Source organism: Phaethon lepturus, unplaced genomic scaffold, assembly GCF_000687285.1.
Source record: "Phaethon lepturus isolate BGI_N335 unplaced genomic scaffold, ASM68728v1 scaffold43771, whole genome shotgun sequence".
NCBI lineage: Eukaryota > Metazoa > Chordata > Aves > Phaethontiformes > Phaethontidae > Phaethon > Phaethon lepturus.
This window is the reverse complement of record NW_010520720.1, coordinates 13,346-28,513: the sequence shown is the minus strand read 5'-3', so window position 1 is coordinate 28,513 and position 15,168 is coordinate 13,346. Positions and strand designations below refer to the sequence as shown.

General features: G+C 44.7%; 1 protein-coding gene across 1 annotated transcript; it reads right to left on the bottom strand.

Moving 5' to 3' along the window:
- Nucleotides 1–7,054: 7,054 nt before the first annotated feature.
- FBXL7 (F-box and leucine-rich repeat protein 7) lies at nucleotides 7,055–14,627 on the bottom strand. Its single transcript, XM_010297474.1, has 2 exons — nucleotides 14,021–14,627; nucleotides 7,055–8,437 (listed from the first exon to the last, which is right to left on the bottom strand). The coding sequence occupies exons 1-2, from the start codon at nucleotides 14,616–14,618 to the stop codon at nucleotides 7,701–7,703; spliced, it is 1,335 nt and encodes a 444-aa protein (XP_010295776.1). The 5' UTR covers nucleotides 14,619–14,627; the 3' UTR covers nucleotides 7,055–7,700.
- Nucleotides 14,628–15,168: the final 541 nt, after the last annotated feature.

Sequence of the window (15,168 nt, the reverse complement as noted above, 5' to 3'; positions counted from 1 at the left end):
CAGGCTGCAAAGCCCTCTTGTGCCTTCATCAATTCGCCTTACAAAAAAGTAAACCAGAGTTCAGAAATGAGACGCTGCTCCGAGCTGAAGGTAAGCCAGGCTCACCATGTTTTTGAATGAGCTTTCCCCGCACACGGTAAATACCAAGCAACTCGAGAAGACTGTTATTTAAAGAACTCCAAACCACCACCAACAAAAAAACCCCTGTCATCCCTTTTCTCTTCACAAAAACAAGCTGGAGAGCCTGGAGTCTCTTAGCACGTGCCTGTGTTGCATCTTCAACAGCCTCTCCTCAGGTTACCGGGATGTGGTCACCTCTTCCGGCTCACAGCTCCGTTTGCTGCTTCTGAGTGGTCCCTACTCAGTGTAAACCCTTTGGACAAAACCTGGGTGCCAGGAGAGCCCCTGCTGCAAAACACACATTTTTAGGAGGAGCCCCTGACCCCTTCTCTCTCCTTGGCTTGTGACAGGGCTCCAAGCGTGGGGCAGTGTGGACCCCTCACCTGGCCACACCACACCGAGCAGACTTTCTACTCATTTGCAACTCCAGTATCTACAAAATGGCATTGAAATTAAAGGGGCCCAAGCTGCCAAACACCTGACATGAGGCCCGGCGTGCCCCAGGGCACCCCAGAGCCCCCCTCCCAACTGGCCAGAGCTTCCCTGCCTCTCAGGCCCGGCTCCACTGGGAAGGACAGCGTTTCTTCTCCCTTTCGGCTGCTGAGATGTGGGCAGCAGGCTCCTTGCTTTCGAGGCTTCAGGGCCCTCGGCACAACACAACCACGCGGACGCCGCGAAGCCACAGCAGCAAGAACGTAGCATTGTGAAACCCTCCCCAGGTTTTCCGCTGCATCCCGGGCCGCCGCAGGCAGCTGGGTTCCCAGGGCATTCCCCTGTGTCCTGACAGAGGAAGGGCCTCCCTGCTCGCTGCCGGCCCCAGCTGCACAGCTCTCCCGTCGGTCACTGTCGTACGGCAGGAGCTTCCTCCCTCGCTTGGGCTCCGCCTTCCTCCTTGGCCCCGGGGCCGCGGCCGGCCCGCCGCAGTGCTGCAGGCAGAGGGGTACACCACCAGCGAGGACAAAGCCAACCCAGCGCTGCCCCGGCAGCGCCTCTGGGCAATGACACGCTGCGTGACGAAACCTCGCCAGCAGCTCAGTCTTCCGCTGGCAACCGGTGAAAGCTGCCGGGGCCCGTGACAGACGTATACCTGCCAAGGTAGACAGACCGCCTGCCAGGCAAATGGCCTCACCCCTCTGATAATAACGAGGCATCCGTTATTTGTACGACCCGTCGCCACGCAGGCAGAATACCTCAGACGCTCGCAGGAGCTCGGGTAACTCTCTGAGGGCAGAAGTGAAAAGGAAAGGACAGCACGGAGAAAAGGTCGCAGCTCTACTACCTCCACCAAAGCAAGTATTGAAGTTTGTCCCTGTAACTTATGCCAAATAAAATGGAAGATGCCTCATGCGGTTAAGGAATGAATCACTACAAAAGCACTGGCGCTACCGCGGGTGGGTATTTTCAGACTCCCAGCAGCCAGTCGCACGTGACATCCGAGTTCTGACAACTGTTACGTGTCACACATGTCATGTGTTAGGCAATTCTATTTCCACGCTGAAAGGCAGGTAGCCACTCTGCAGTGTCACATCACAAAACACACATCAACAACCGTATTACCACGAGATACATGACTATAGAGTAATCAAATACAGTGTCATTCAAGTCCAGAAATAAACTCTATTCTTCAAAATATTTTCACAGCATACAGTAGACAAGGAACACTCAACTAGAGCAAAATTTGGGTGTCAGAGACATATAATTTGTTATTAATAAACATATAGAATTTGTTTTCAGTTGTCCTGATAAAAACTCAGGATATATCCTTTACATGACAAGTGATAAAGACGTGAAAACACTTGATAAAGTGAATTATAAATGATAAATTACCTACAGTTATTTTTTATAACTATAAATTCACTTTTTTGAAAGCTCTGATGTCTATCTGCTGAGGTAATTGTGTGAATGGAGTTATTCAAGAAGTAACGGAAACTTCTCAAGAATGGCCATTTACTTGACTTAAAAAAGTATTTTAGGAGCCATCAAAGACAAACAATGCAACATAAAACTGTTAAAAATATTCGTTCCTTTTGGCACAAATGCCTCTTTGCACTCTCCCTCATCTTTTTAAGATGGCTTTTTCCATCTCTACCATTTATGTGAGCATGAGGCTACAGCATGCAATATTTCTTTAAAAAACAAAGGAAAACTAATCTATTCTAACCCAAAGAACACGGTATCTTTAGTGCTAGAAGGAGTGGTTAAGATTTCTGTTCTGCATTAAAAATATCAGGGTAATTTATAAAAGCTTGTCTTTTTTTATTTTTTAAAAAAATCCCTCATTCTGGTCCCTCTGGTTCTCTCTCCGGTGCCTGTTTAGTAACTTTTATATTTATTATGGCTTAATTTGACATATCTATGGCCAACTGGACTGTTGCACTCATAATATTTTTAAAAATTTGTATTAGCACAGCCTACTTGGAAAAGATTTCCAATAACTAGTGTAAATCTCAGACTCGCCTCTGTGATCACCCAGAGGACAAGGGAAAAATAACCTGACGTTTCTGCCCAGTTTTCACAGAAGACAAAAATAGAGGAAAAACCTGCTCTGAAGCATATAGCTGTACAGCAGGGGTGCATGAAAATAAACATCCCTCAGCTATTTTATGGAGAAAACTGATTTAATCTGTTTAATAGCATGCAGTAATGCTGTTCAGTTAAATGTATTTTTGTTAAGCGAAGTTTGAATTCTGATGTCTACTGCCTGGCAGTAACTTGAACCTATTATTATTATGCCCTTTAACAGTCATCAAAAAGGCATGAATTTGCCTCCTCGCTGATGCCTGCACCTTAGCAAAGCCGAACAGCTGGTGTTGCTGGAATACCATGCAAAAGGAAGAATAGTTGTTACCAGCCTGCCTTGCCTTGTTCTTCTCAACAGACTGTCAGGCGCAAAGGTCTAAAGACAGGAACAAGGCACCAAGGTTGACAATGTCTCAGGCCACTGTATACATTTGCTGGTCAAGGCAGAAGTTCTGCCTGTAAAGATTTTCTGGCTTCACAAAATATAAAAAAGGGTAGATATTGAACGCATTAAATGCAAAATTACTGTTTCATTTTTGAAAGGCTGTTTCAAATTTGAGGTATCCTCAACTGAAACAGTTTGTCAGCCTTTCTCAGAGCCTTCGCCAAGGGAATGTATTTACATGATGTTCAGTTAATTTTCTTCATGTTTCTGCATCTGCCCCAAATGTCATTCTTCAGTCCTTACACTTTCTCTGGCCCAACTCTCCCTGCTCAAGTAGTCATAAAAACCCACCTCACTTAACCCCGGCCCCAGTTTCTTTGCTGAAAATCATTCAGTCTCTTCTCATCTCAGTCCCAATCGCCCTTGCCCAGGAAATTTCCTTCAACCTTCTTCTTGTCCCAGTTCTCAAAATCCCATCTTTCAACCCTGCCCTGACTTTCCAGGCAGCTTCCATATAATTCAGGTCATTTCCTCCTTCACACTGCCAGAGTGATAAGCGCCTCTTAGCCTTGCCAAATCTCGGCCTCACCAGACTACAAGCTCCAAAATATCAGCGTGCCCCTTCTCTCCCTGGTCATGGAGTTGGAGATGTTCAAAGACACGTAATGTCGCTACATTTGGGTGAATTTTAACTGGGAGATCAGTAAGAGACATCCTTGTCCCAAAGCTGACCTCCTGGCAAGGCTCACACTTTGAAGGCCTTAGAGATGGAGAGCAACGAACCGTTTTCAAAGGAAAGGTCACCAGGAGTTTAACATGAGCGAAATGACATTTCCTCCTAGCTTTATTTACAGAACCAGATGAACCATTTCAACTAACATTTTCAAAGCCCAGCATGGGAAGTTTCAGCAATAGCTAAATTGACAAAATTATAAAAAAACAGGGGCAGGTTACTTTCCTGGGAAACACTGGGGAAGAGGAGCCATGCACAATCAGAGAACTTCTCCCCTTTAAGCACCGGCAGCTGCGGGGCAGCCAGTCTGCAGTCCAAATGGTCCCTGTATTTCTTTTTTAATGAGAGTTTGGACCTGCTTCAAGCCTAGTGCTAAAATTAGGTCGTTTACTAGCTTTTTAATTTTCCAGTTCAAAGGCTAGAAGTTTTCAGAAACCACGTAAGCCACTACTGAAGGTTACGGTCTGGACCACAGTTCTGAGGCCAAGACACCCAACAGAAGCTGTTTCGCATTTTGGAGGATGCCAGATGAGCATAGCTCAAAAAGGCAGAAGTGTTGCACTTGACATGAATCTTATGCTGCTAACGGGGAAAATACAGTTCCACTTTTTACAAAAGCCAAGGGAATGAGAAGGATGAACACCTAGATACACAGCTTTGGCTATAATCACAGTGCATGGTAGTTTGGATGCACCTTTTCTAAGAGACCTCTCCCTACAGGACACAAGTTATTCCAAAGACATAAACAACATGCCAGCCTGACTGATGTGACTCATCGCTGCCTTCTTTTATGAGATCACCACATGCTATTGCTGAGCAGAAGCAGCCGCGGTGCCTAGGCATGAATTTTATGGTTCAAGAATCAACAATGTTTTCACTCAGGAAATTTATAGCCTTTGCCCAACCCCAAACTGGAACAAAGACACATCACTCACATGCTGCAACTTTTCCAGCAGACTCAGCTCCACATGCACTATTTCAGTTTTTTTTTTCTGGTTGTGTCATTTTGCAAGTAGACATAGGAAAAAGGCTAAAAGTCAAAACAGGCAAGTTGTATCAATAAGTTACATTCAAATTTTCTTCAAATAAGTAGCAGTCTCAGAGTGCCAACTCAGATCATATAAGACTATCTACTTAAAAAAGTTTGGCTTAGAAAAATTACCTTTATTCATTTTCCACTAATGCCCCCCAGAGTGGGTTTTTTAGAGCATTTAGAAGGAAATGCTGTACAAGTAAGCACTCCACTCTTTCAATCATTCCATTTTACTTTTCGCATCAAATATGTTAACTTGCCTTTAAATCAATGCAGAGGTGCTCCTGAACTTTTTACACATGTGCTTTTTATATACTGTTTTTTCTTTTACTTACACTTCCAGTTAGTGATTATGTTTCAGGGTCAAGAAGAACCACATGAGGAAAATCAAATTTTAAAGAGACAGATAGGCAAGGTCATAATCTATAACAATTTTTTCTTTCCATTTTTAATATAGTCATCCACCTACCTGATGTACTGATGTGCTCATTCACTTACCTACCTTTCAAGAAAAGTTTTACAAGTAATTTAACTAGTGCAAATGACGATGCACGCTCATCAGTTACCAATATATTGCTTTATTTCTCGGTAGCAAATTAAGGCTTTATAGTGAGATTTGTACAGTACAGGCCAATTTAAACATTAGAAACCTTAAAAATCATGTAACACTATTCACTCAATTTAGCATAGCCAGAAAAGTAGCTTCTTTTTTTTTTTTTTTAATAAACAGTTAAATGTTACTAATGAGGCCTTATATTTCATGAGTGCAAATGGCTCAAAATCCCACCATCCTTGGGAATGGGCTTAATGTTTAACTATCCTCAGGGCCATTTTGAGATAAAGGATAAAACAGAGAGTATAGCTGGCTCGGATAAAATATACTGATCTACTTGCTGGAGAAGAATCTCTAATTTTAAAAATACAGAAACGAAAACCAAAGTGATATCAACCGGCCAAAGGATGGTATCACCCCCTATTAGTCACTGACCAGTAATAGTAGCAATGACAAGTTCATTTTTCATGGCCCTCTGCTTTAGTACAATGTGATTTATAATTCAGAGCTGATGACATCTTATATGTTAAGAAACTCAAAATTGGAGGAACGTACATAAGTTACCGGACTTTTTGCAGCAGTAGGACAAGTTCCTTCTGCAGGGACGTGTCCAAACCATTGCTTTTTTGTAATTTGAGAGAGCATTGCTGCAAGTATTTCCTCAGCCGTTATGAATTTTTCTCGAGCATATGGATTTTCACTTCATATCAATGATTTTATTACTGTTGTCTGGAGATGATGGAACTACTGCTTATGAAAACCAGACACGGTGCTTCCCTTCTTATGTTCTCTACCGAGACATTTATAGCGTTTGAGCTGAACGTATGAATTCACCTGTCAGTCAGGCGCAGGGGGCCTGCCTGAAAATATCATCACCCCTAACGTGTCTGGCTTTCCGATCTAAGCATTACATGTGAAAATGCAGAGAAATGGCTGCCAGAAATTTGTGAAGAAAGTAACCATGAAATGACCACACGCTCTGGAGAAGGAGGCAATGAGATGGGGGAACCAACAAACCACTCTTACTCTTGCATGAGCAAGAGTGACCGTGGGAGTACAAGGGGCTCCCAGTGTCACAGGGCAACGCTGGCATTTTAATTCCTTGTTGAACAGCAGTTGTTTCTCCAGCCTAAGGGAACACACACAGACAAGGTTTCACAAAATCTAAATCTAATGTGAATAACACTCTAAGCCCCTCTGTCCCCAGGGGTGTTATCTAACATCAGGCTAACGTCTTTGAAGTCTCGAGATCAGCCATCTCTCCTTTGAAGTGGAAGGCCACAGAAAAGGGTTGCGTTTCTATGGGTATTAAGGCACAGACTGAATTTACACGTGCCTGGTTTGCTCAGGGAATGTCAACTGCAATGGTGCCACAGCTGCTGAAGAGATACAGTGAAGGAGCAAAGACAGACTTTCTGGTGACAGCAGCGCAGGACAGCAATTGGGACTGCCCCATGGAAGCTGCTCCACAACGCCTCAGAGAGTCCCCGGTGTACTACAGTGCTATGTCAGCTTGTTGCAGAACTACAGCAGCTTCTTAGGCAGATATGTTGGCTTTTTCATTTGCCAGGCCACCAATCTCTCATTTGTTTTCCTTCACTTGGGTGACTATGTCACTGCTTATCAGACCCAGAATTCCCTATCTGCTACCAGAGAGTGGCACTACACATGCAGGAGAGGGCAGATTTAGAAATGAAGGCAAGTAGTGATGATGCACGAGTGACCTGGAGGTGGGCTTTCCAAGAGAAACCCGTGCACGGGCACAATCTCCAGATTCACTCAGCAGAGTGCTCGGCAATGGCCAGCAGGTCTTATTCTGCTCAATCAAGTACATTTAAGAGCATTACCCAGTATTTCCTGAGGGATTACAATGGACAACTACCAAAGAGAAACTACTTGGAGACAAGGGGATGCTTTATCAGCCTTACTGGAAGAGGTTGGGGAACACAGACACATATTGCATAGTCAGCTTCATGAGCACAGCTGGAATTCAGATGTATTTGACACAGCTTAGTAGCATTTCCAAAGGAGGGATTATGTGCTATTTCCTTTGGAGGTAGCTACTGTAGCCTGGGACAAGATCATGGCTGTTACGGAAATGGCACCCCACTGGGGATGCTGAGCACTCATTGCTTTTGCATTAAAGCAGCCTCTCCACGGAGACCCACTGCACCTTAAAAAGTGGTCATACAGAAAGCAAACAAAATAGTCCTCTAGAAACCCCCCTCACCCACAACATACAAGAAAAGCTGACTCCCGTGAGCTATAGAAAAGACAGCATTACTGAATATGGGAGCGTGTGTTTATACATCAGTGTTTTTAATACTGCATTGTAACGACAGGTGGGGGTGTCCTTTCAGAAGAAGGCAGGGTTGGTGTGCTCTATAATACAGCGCTTGCAATGTCGTTTAACAAATCGCAGAGCATCCACAGAGACATCGCAGTCCTGCACATTCAACATCTGCAGGTCAAAACAGTTGGCAGCTACAATCTGCAGGCCCTGCCCAGTGATGCTCTCACATGATTTCAGGCTCAGGCGCTTCAGGTTGAAGCAGTTGAGGGCTAGAAACTCCAGGCCGGTGTCTGAGACCAGAGGGCACTTGCCAATATCTAGTGATTTGAGTTTTGTGCAATTTTTGGCGAGGTACTCCACGCCATGGTCCGTGATGCCCTCGCAGCCCCGCGCGTTGAGGTAGCGCAGCTTGCTGCAGTATTTGGCTATGTAACGGATGCCCACGTCTGTGATCCGGCCGCAGTGAGCGATGCTAAGGTATCGGAGGCGCGACTCCAGCTTGGCAATCTCCCGCATGCCGAAGTCACTGACAAAGCGACAGTCACTCACGCTCAGTTCCTTAATGGATGTGCAGTAAATCATCAGGTAGCGGAGACCCTCGTCAGTGATGCGGACACAGCGGCGCAGGTACAGGTGGGTCAGTTGAGTGCAGTGAGCGGCAATGGTGTGCAGTCCTTCGTCCTCCAGGACAAAGCAGTCTGTCATGTCCAAGTAGCGAATGGAGATTTGTTTCCCATGTAAGGGAGACAGCTTGATGGAGGCTTCACGAGTCAAACTGATGCATGTTACTTTGGAGCAGCCTAAGTGGAAAAACACAGCAAACGTAAGCAAGCAATAAAACCGAATCACACAGCAAGACCAGAAAGGTGGGCCTGAAATCGCATGCTGGATATGAGGAAGATATCTTCGTGCTGCAAGAGCAGAATCATCCTGACTGACTAGTCTGGATTTGTTGTGATGTGATCCTACATCAGAGGAAATAATAAACTCCACTGGAGTCAGTGAGATTGCTTTGGGATTTTGAGCACCAGCAAAGCAACACACCGATCTTGTCCATATCCCAAATGTAAAACGACAGTCATAGGTTTATCTAGGGACAGGCTATGTTCTGTTACTCCAATAGAAACCCAGTGACAATTTGAGAAAATGGTACTACATGACAACCAACACAGCTTTTTGATCAGAGGCAGTCTCCTTGCTGACTGGCTGAGTTTGTAAACTAACATCAGAGGCTCTTTCACCATCCAACCCCATAATAAAAAAGACAAACCCTACCCACCCTCGAAAAAGCATTTGGAGAACAGATGTGAATCCAGCCCTAAGTCTGCAATGTGGGAAGGATGCAAAACTATGGCAAGACTATGTGCTTGCAGAAGGGTGGAGATTCGGGTAACCTAAGGAAAATGGGGAGAGTCAGCAGGAGCCAATAGACTGGTAAGGGCATGGGAGGACATGGACAGTCGCAGAAAAAGACTGTTTCAAGTGAGAAGCTCTGGCCATGGATGGAGGTAACTACACTAGAGGAGAAACATCAGACCTTGCCAGGAAAGATAAAGAGCTAGATTAAATGGAAAAATACACTCATAGACTTCTGCCATTTTTAACCTCCACTCTGTGCATGATGGTGAATGAAAGCTTTTTTTTTGGAAGGTGCTGTTTCTGCTGCACTGCAAACTGGCAGTCTCGGGCTCCTGAAGGGAAATTCTTATCTGTGCCAAGTTCAGCTGGGCACATTGCATTAACATAGCTAGAAAGAGCTGCAAGGAAGAAGGGAGGGTCTACCTGTTAGCAGTCAAGGCCCAACAGTTTTAGCTGTGAATGTCTACTCAGACAAATTCTGCAGCTTATGCCTAAAGAGGTGCCCTCAGGTAGGGATAAAAAGAGTGTTTTCGTATCGCTGAAACACTGGCCAACAGGGATAACGTAACCCGTGAAACACCAGAAAAGTTAGGATGACAACCTTAGAACTCCACGTATCAGATATGTTGCACAAATCCTGCAGTCTGGAAGTAAAGAGCATGACAATTCATGGAGACCACCTCAAAAACTTGAATGACCCAAACCCATACCACTTCATACAACAGGTTCAGAGCCTAAGTGGAGGGTGTGAATATGCTTCAGTTCTTAAAAACAAAAGGGAAAAATATCCTTTGAGATAATCCAGTGGGCTCACACAAATGCTGTAAGAAGCATGGTATATGGACTTGAAACAGTTTGCTACCTGCCATGTGATTTCTACATTAATCATTTGAATTTGCAGCTGGATTTTTAATTTAGGCTTCAAATTTATTTGAACAGATGCAAATTTTACCTTAGGCGTCACACAAATGAAATGGGCAAATTGTCCACAGGTCATACAGAAGCTCTGGGACCTTGAAGCAAAGCACTTTGTTCAATGAACAACATCCTCTTAAAACTGAATGCTGCTATTTCCTCTTCAGACTGTGTTGCAGACCCATGTATGTTACAGTGCAATCCTTGGAAATATGTTTCCTTTCAAATAATGCAAAGTGATTTTGCTAAAGGGAAGCAGTACAATATTAATTATGTTCTTTGGAGTAGGTGATACAAAACGCACCACAGGAGTCCCCATCCTTGAGCTGGGTTTCCACAGAAGAAGCTGACACCTAGGCAGAGTTCTGCTGACCTGACGTAGCTGTCACTATTGTGTTTGCCTGAGGAAGTTGCTGGATTAAGGAGTCAGTCTGGATATTTTACATGCTGCCAGAATTCAATTTTAAAATCTGACTAAGTGAGAATGAAGGGTCCACGAGGCTGAGGAGAACGTTCTATCTGCTGAGGATCCAAGAAAAAGGAATACTTTAATGACCACAATTAGAAAGTGAATGGGTCAGGAGTCTCACAGCAGGGTTGCAGTCACATACATCGGTGTGTAATCACTGTTTTGACAAGCTCAGCATTGCCTTGTCTAGTTACTTTGGCTACATTGTAAAATATTTCATGGGAAGGATATTCAAAATGGTTTCACCAGAAAAAGAGTCCATGTTGATATAGAACTGCTCGATTTTTAGGCAAAATGACAGGTTCCTGGGTCTGCAACAATTTTGCTGTCCTAAATAATAAAAAATGTAAAAACAAAGCTCTTGTAACAGGATTTTCCATAAAGTTAGTATAACTGATTTTTAAAAGGGAGGAGAAACTTCCAAACAGATTGAAAAAATGTTGGCTAGCGTGTTAGATAATAACTTGCAGTCAAGCTCAACCAACTTCTAGAGATATCTCAGACCTGCCCACAAAGTGGATGCTGAGAGTAACAGAACTTACATTGTGGAAAACTCTTAAAGTTAATATGAACATCTGGTTTTGACATTAAAGACTTTGGTACGTTATTGCTGCCAAGTAACCATCCAAGGGGGAGAGGGATTCAACTAGATGTACAACTGTGAACTGGGTTTTAATTAACTAGCTACAAGTACAGCGTTATCCCCCAGCACATGTACCCAACTTCTCTTGCTCAGTATGAAACCAAACCAGTGAACCACTTCAGTCCTGAGAATTGCTTGAGAGTGTAGGTGCAAGCCTTGTCCTCCTAACTACAGACAGAAGGAGGAGAAAATGGAATCCTGCCTCCAAAATATCCTCCAAAATTACCCACATCAGAATGAAAAATGTGGTCTCAAAACAAGACTCCAGAGATCAGTTACCCTCAATTCATATGGAGGCAAAAGCCATGTCTGAACCCAGACACCCTGACTTCTGAGCATGTTCAAAACCAGGATACTTCAAAAAGAAAAGACGACTTAGAAAAATGTGAGATTAAAATTACTTTCCTGTCCTGTTGTCAAGACAAAATTCAAAGACTGGTATTTTACTCACTCTCTACATACTTTGGACCAAACTTACAGGCTGGATGATGAAGGGTTTGAGAGCAGCCCTGCCGATGATAAGGACTTGGGGGCACTGGTGGATGAAAAGCTGCACATGATCTGGCAGTGTGCTCTCACAGCCCAGAAGGCCAACCATATCCTGGGCTGCATCCAAAGCAGCGTGGCCAGCAGGTGGAGGGAGGGGATTCTGCCCCTCTGCTCTGCTCTGGTGAGACCCCACCTGGAGTCCTGCATCCAGCTCTGAGCCCTCAGCACAGGAAAGACATTTACCTGTTGGAGCGGGTCCAGAGAAGGCCACCAAAATGCTCAGAGGGCTGGAACACCTCTCCTGTATGAACAGACTGAGAGAGTTGGGGTTGTTCAGCCTGGAGAAGAGAAGGCTCTGGGGAGACCTTATTGCAGCCTTCCAGTACTTAAAGGGGCCTTATAAGAAAGATGGGGACAGACTTTTTAGCAGGGTCTGTAGTGATAGGACAAGGAGTGAAGGTTTTAAACTAAATGAGGGCAGATTTAGACTAGAGAGAAAGAAGAATTTTTTTCACAATGAAGGTGATGAAACACTGGCACAGGTTGCCCAGAGAGGTGGTAGATGCTCCATCCCTGGAAACATTCGTGGTCAGGTTCGACAGGGCTCTGAGCAATCTGATCTAGTTGAAGATGTCCCTGCTCACTGCAGGAGGATTGGACTAGATGACCTTTGAAGGTTCTTTCCAACCCAAACTATTCTATGATTCTATGGTTCTACGATGAGCTCTTAGGGGCAGACACCACCTTCTAAGTCTGAACGTAACAGGCTTGGGAAAACCACAAATCAAGACAGACTCCAAAAGAACCTGTTTCAAGACCTGGTATGATCCTTTCATTTTCTCTGCTTTTGAAAAAGTCACCTTCAGTCTACAGCATATATATCAGTAGGAGCTGTGGACCAAAGCATTTTCAGTCACCTACAAGCCCGCAGGTGCACTCAGGGTGTCAGCTAACAGACTGGTGTGCCAAGACAGTTCACCCTCAGCTCAGTAATTCTACTTGCCCTGTCTCTCCAAGCCCGGGATACTTGGGCCACTCAATTCTCCATACCACCCTAATGGATGTAGTAAGAGAAACACAAATATGCCAGGGTTACAGACAGCCTTCAAAGTGATATGTAGCTCTAGGTCTAGATCACACAGGCACATAGATTTTCTCCTGGTGCGGAAGATGCTTCAACCTGGATGTGTGGTTAGCAATCCAGAACTAATGTCAGCACATACCGACAATAAGTAATTCTCATGCAAGGTCACTGCGAATAGACTCCATGGGACGGGACTCCCATGGAGTCCCGCAGACACTCCTTATCACCTGGCAGTTTCAGAGAGAAATCACAAAAAGTGAATAATTCTGATTTGATGCTATTTGTTTTGATGCCTTCCATGACATTCTGCTGTTCTAGGAATATTAGGTGAAAGAGCTGGATAAATCAGTTAAAAAAAAAAAAAAGGCAGAAAAAAGACAGAAAATCAGTGTATACACTGATAGGCAGCCTTGGAAAAATCAGTTTATCTGGGTACGTGCGACTCAATAGCATCGCTTCCTATCCCCAGTTCGTCCTGCTTGGTGTCATTAGTACCTCTGCAATGGCAAATCTGGTCTGGCTGATTAATAACAGCATTAGACCGATAACAAGTGAGATCACAAAATAAGTATTGAACATCAAATTTACCTCAGTGCTCTGCTTGACTACATCCTTTCCATTAAGTGCCAATCTATTTGCAGAGAGGAAATTCTGTATGGCTGACCTTGGCAAAAAACATCTTGTTTCCCCAGAGCGGGTCTGAGGAAATTGTCTAAAACATCTCTGCTGATCTAAACAGCTGCAGTGATACATTGTAACTGGGTGAAAGGAAAAGCACAATGCCACTAAGCAAACATATACGCTATTTAAAAAAACAAAAAGTCCAAGCCAGCTAAGTCTCATTAAAATAGCAATGGAAATAAGGGGATCTTGAAGTTTAGCTAGGGATGAAAATTGGTATTTATACCCAGACAAAAGCCTTGCACTGATTCTGAGCTCCTCCTCAAATCACTTATCAGATTTACAGACATATACATTATATATATAATCTACATATAAGTTTTTTATATATGTGTGTGTGTGTGTGTGTATATATATATATATGAAAAAGTTGCTGAATTAAGTAGGCTTCACCATATGATGTAGCACTGGCTGCAAGATGGGCCCTTGTAAGGGTGCTTTGTCCAAAACTCTATACAAAGTACTTGTGCTATTTGAATGGGCCACCTCTGCTAGCTTGTCTCCACTGGAGGAAGCCCGGCTACTCAAGAGGTGCTGCTGGCATTTGGGGCATTGAGATTCCAGCGGCACCTGTCTCACCAGTACTGTGTCAGGAGACTGGCATTCCCACTTCGAAAGACAACACAGAAAGGGAAAGCATGCAGTTGTGGGGCCAAGGTCAAGGAGTCAAGGCGTTTGTCATCAAGGGTTTGATGAGCATGAGGCCTTTAGAACCAGACACGTATTGAAATATTTCCTGTTACCTGACACATCCAGGTGTTCCAGGTTTGGGCACAGTGACACGACATCAAAGACCGCCTCATTGGAGATATTGTAACAGCCAGACACCTCCAGCCTCCTCAGTTCTGGACAGCACTGGGCAATGGTGTAGAGTCCTCTGTCTGTGAGCCGCCTGCAGCCACTAACAATTACCGTCTCCAACATGAGACATACGTTGGGTGTATCCTGACAAAGCCTCCGGGTCAGCACTTTAAGAGCCCTGTCTACGTTGATTGTCTCGCCGGTCAGGCGAATAGTCCTCCAAAGTCGGGGGTCCCAGGCAAGGTTATACCAACGGCGGCACACACGGGCACAGCGGCACAGCTGGTTGGTGGGCAGGAAGGAGAAAATCTGGATCATGGAGTGGTCAGGCAGCCGGTCTATGTTGGCTTGTTCCTTCTGGTGCTTGGACGCCAGCCGGATGAGAGGGTGAGTGAGACGGGTTGGAGGCGGCGAGTGGACCATGGCAACAGTTTCCCCAGTGACTGAGGATGAAGATGTCGACGACCCTCTGCCATTCTGGAAACCAGGGGAATTCGGTGGAAATATTAATGCTGGACTGGGTGTGCTGAGTGTTCGCATGCTCAGGTCGGAGTCTGGAAGACAAAACACATGATTTCGGTAAGCGGTGGGCGGAGGCAGAGCTCTCTGTGCAGCACAGCACACTGCTAGCCCATCTGTTAATGGAACGTGATGGGCTTTGGGGTTTGTTGGGGATTAAGCAGTCATTTTTACCACTGAGAGTGAGGACATACATATTTCAAAATCTGTTTTAAAGTATACTCTGAAAACACTGTTCACCTTAGTGTTGGGTACATGACAGAGATGCAGCCCTAGCTGCGTTGTCAAAGCCGTGCTAGCAAAGGAAGGGCTGCAGGTCTGAGCCCTGTAATGAAGAGGAGACAGTAGTAAAAGTCCAGGGTTTTTAATTCTTCATACTCTCAACTAAACACTGCAAGAAATGAGTACGTTTGAGTCGCAGACTTTTTTGACAGAATAAGTGCCCATAACCTTGGCACTACCTAGGCAGCTGTGGGCTGTTAGGGGTGGAATACTGTGGTTCTTCACCTCTCAGCTCCTTCAGCCATTCAGTGGGAGGTCAAAGAAGAGCTCACAAATACTACTTTCTTTG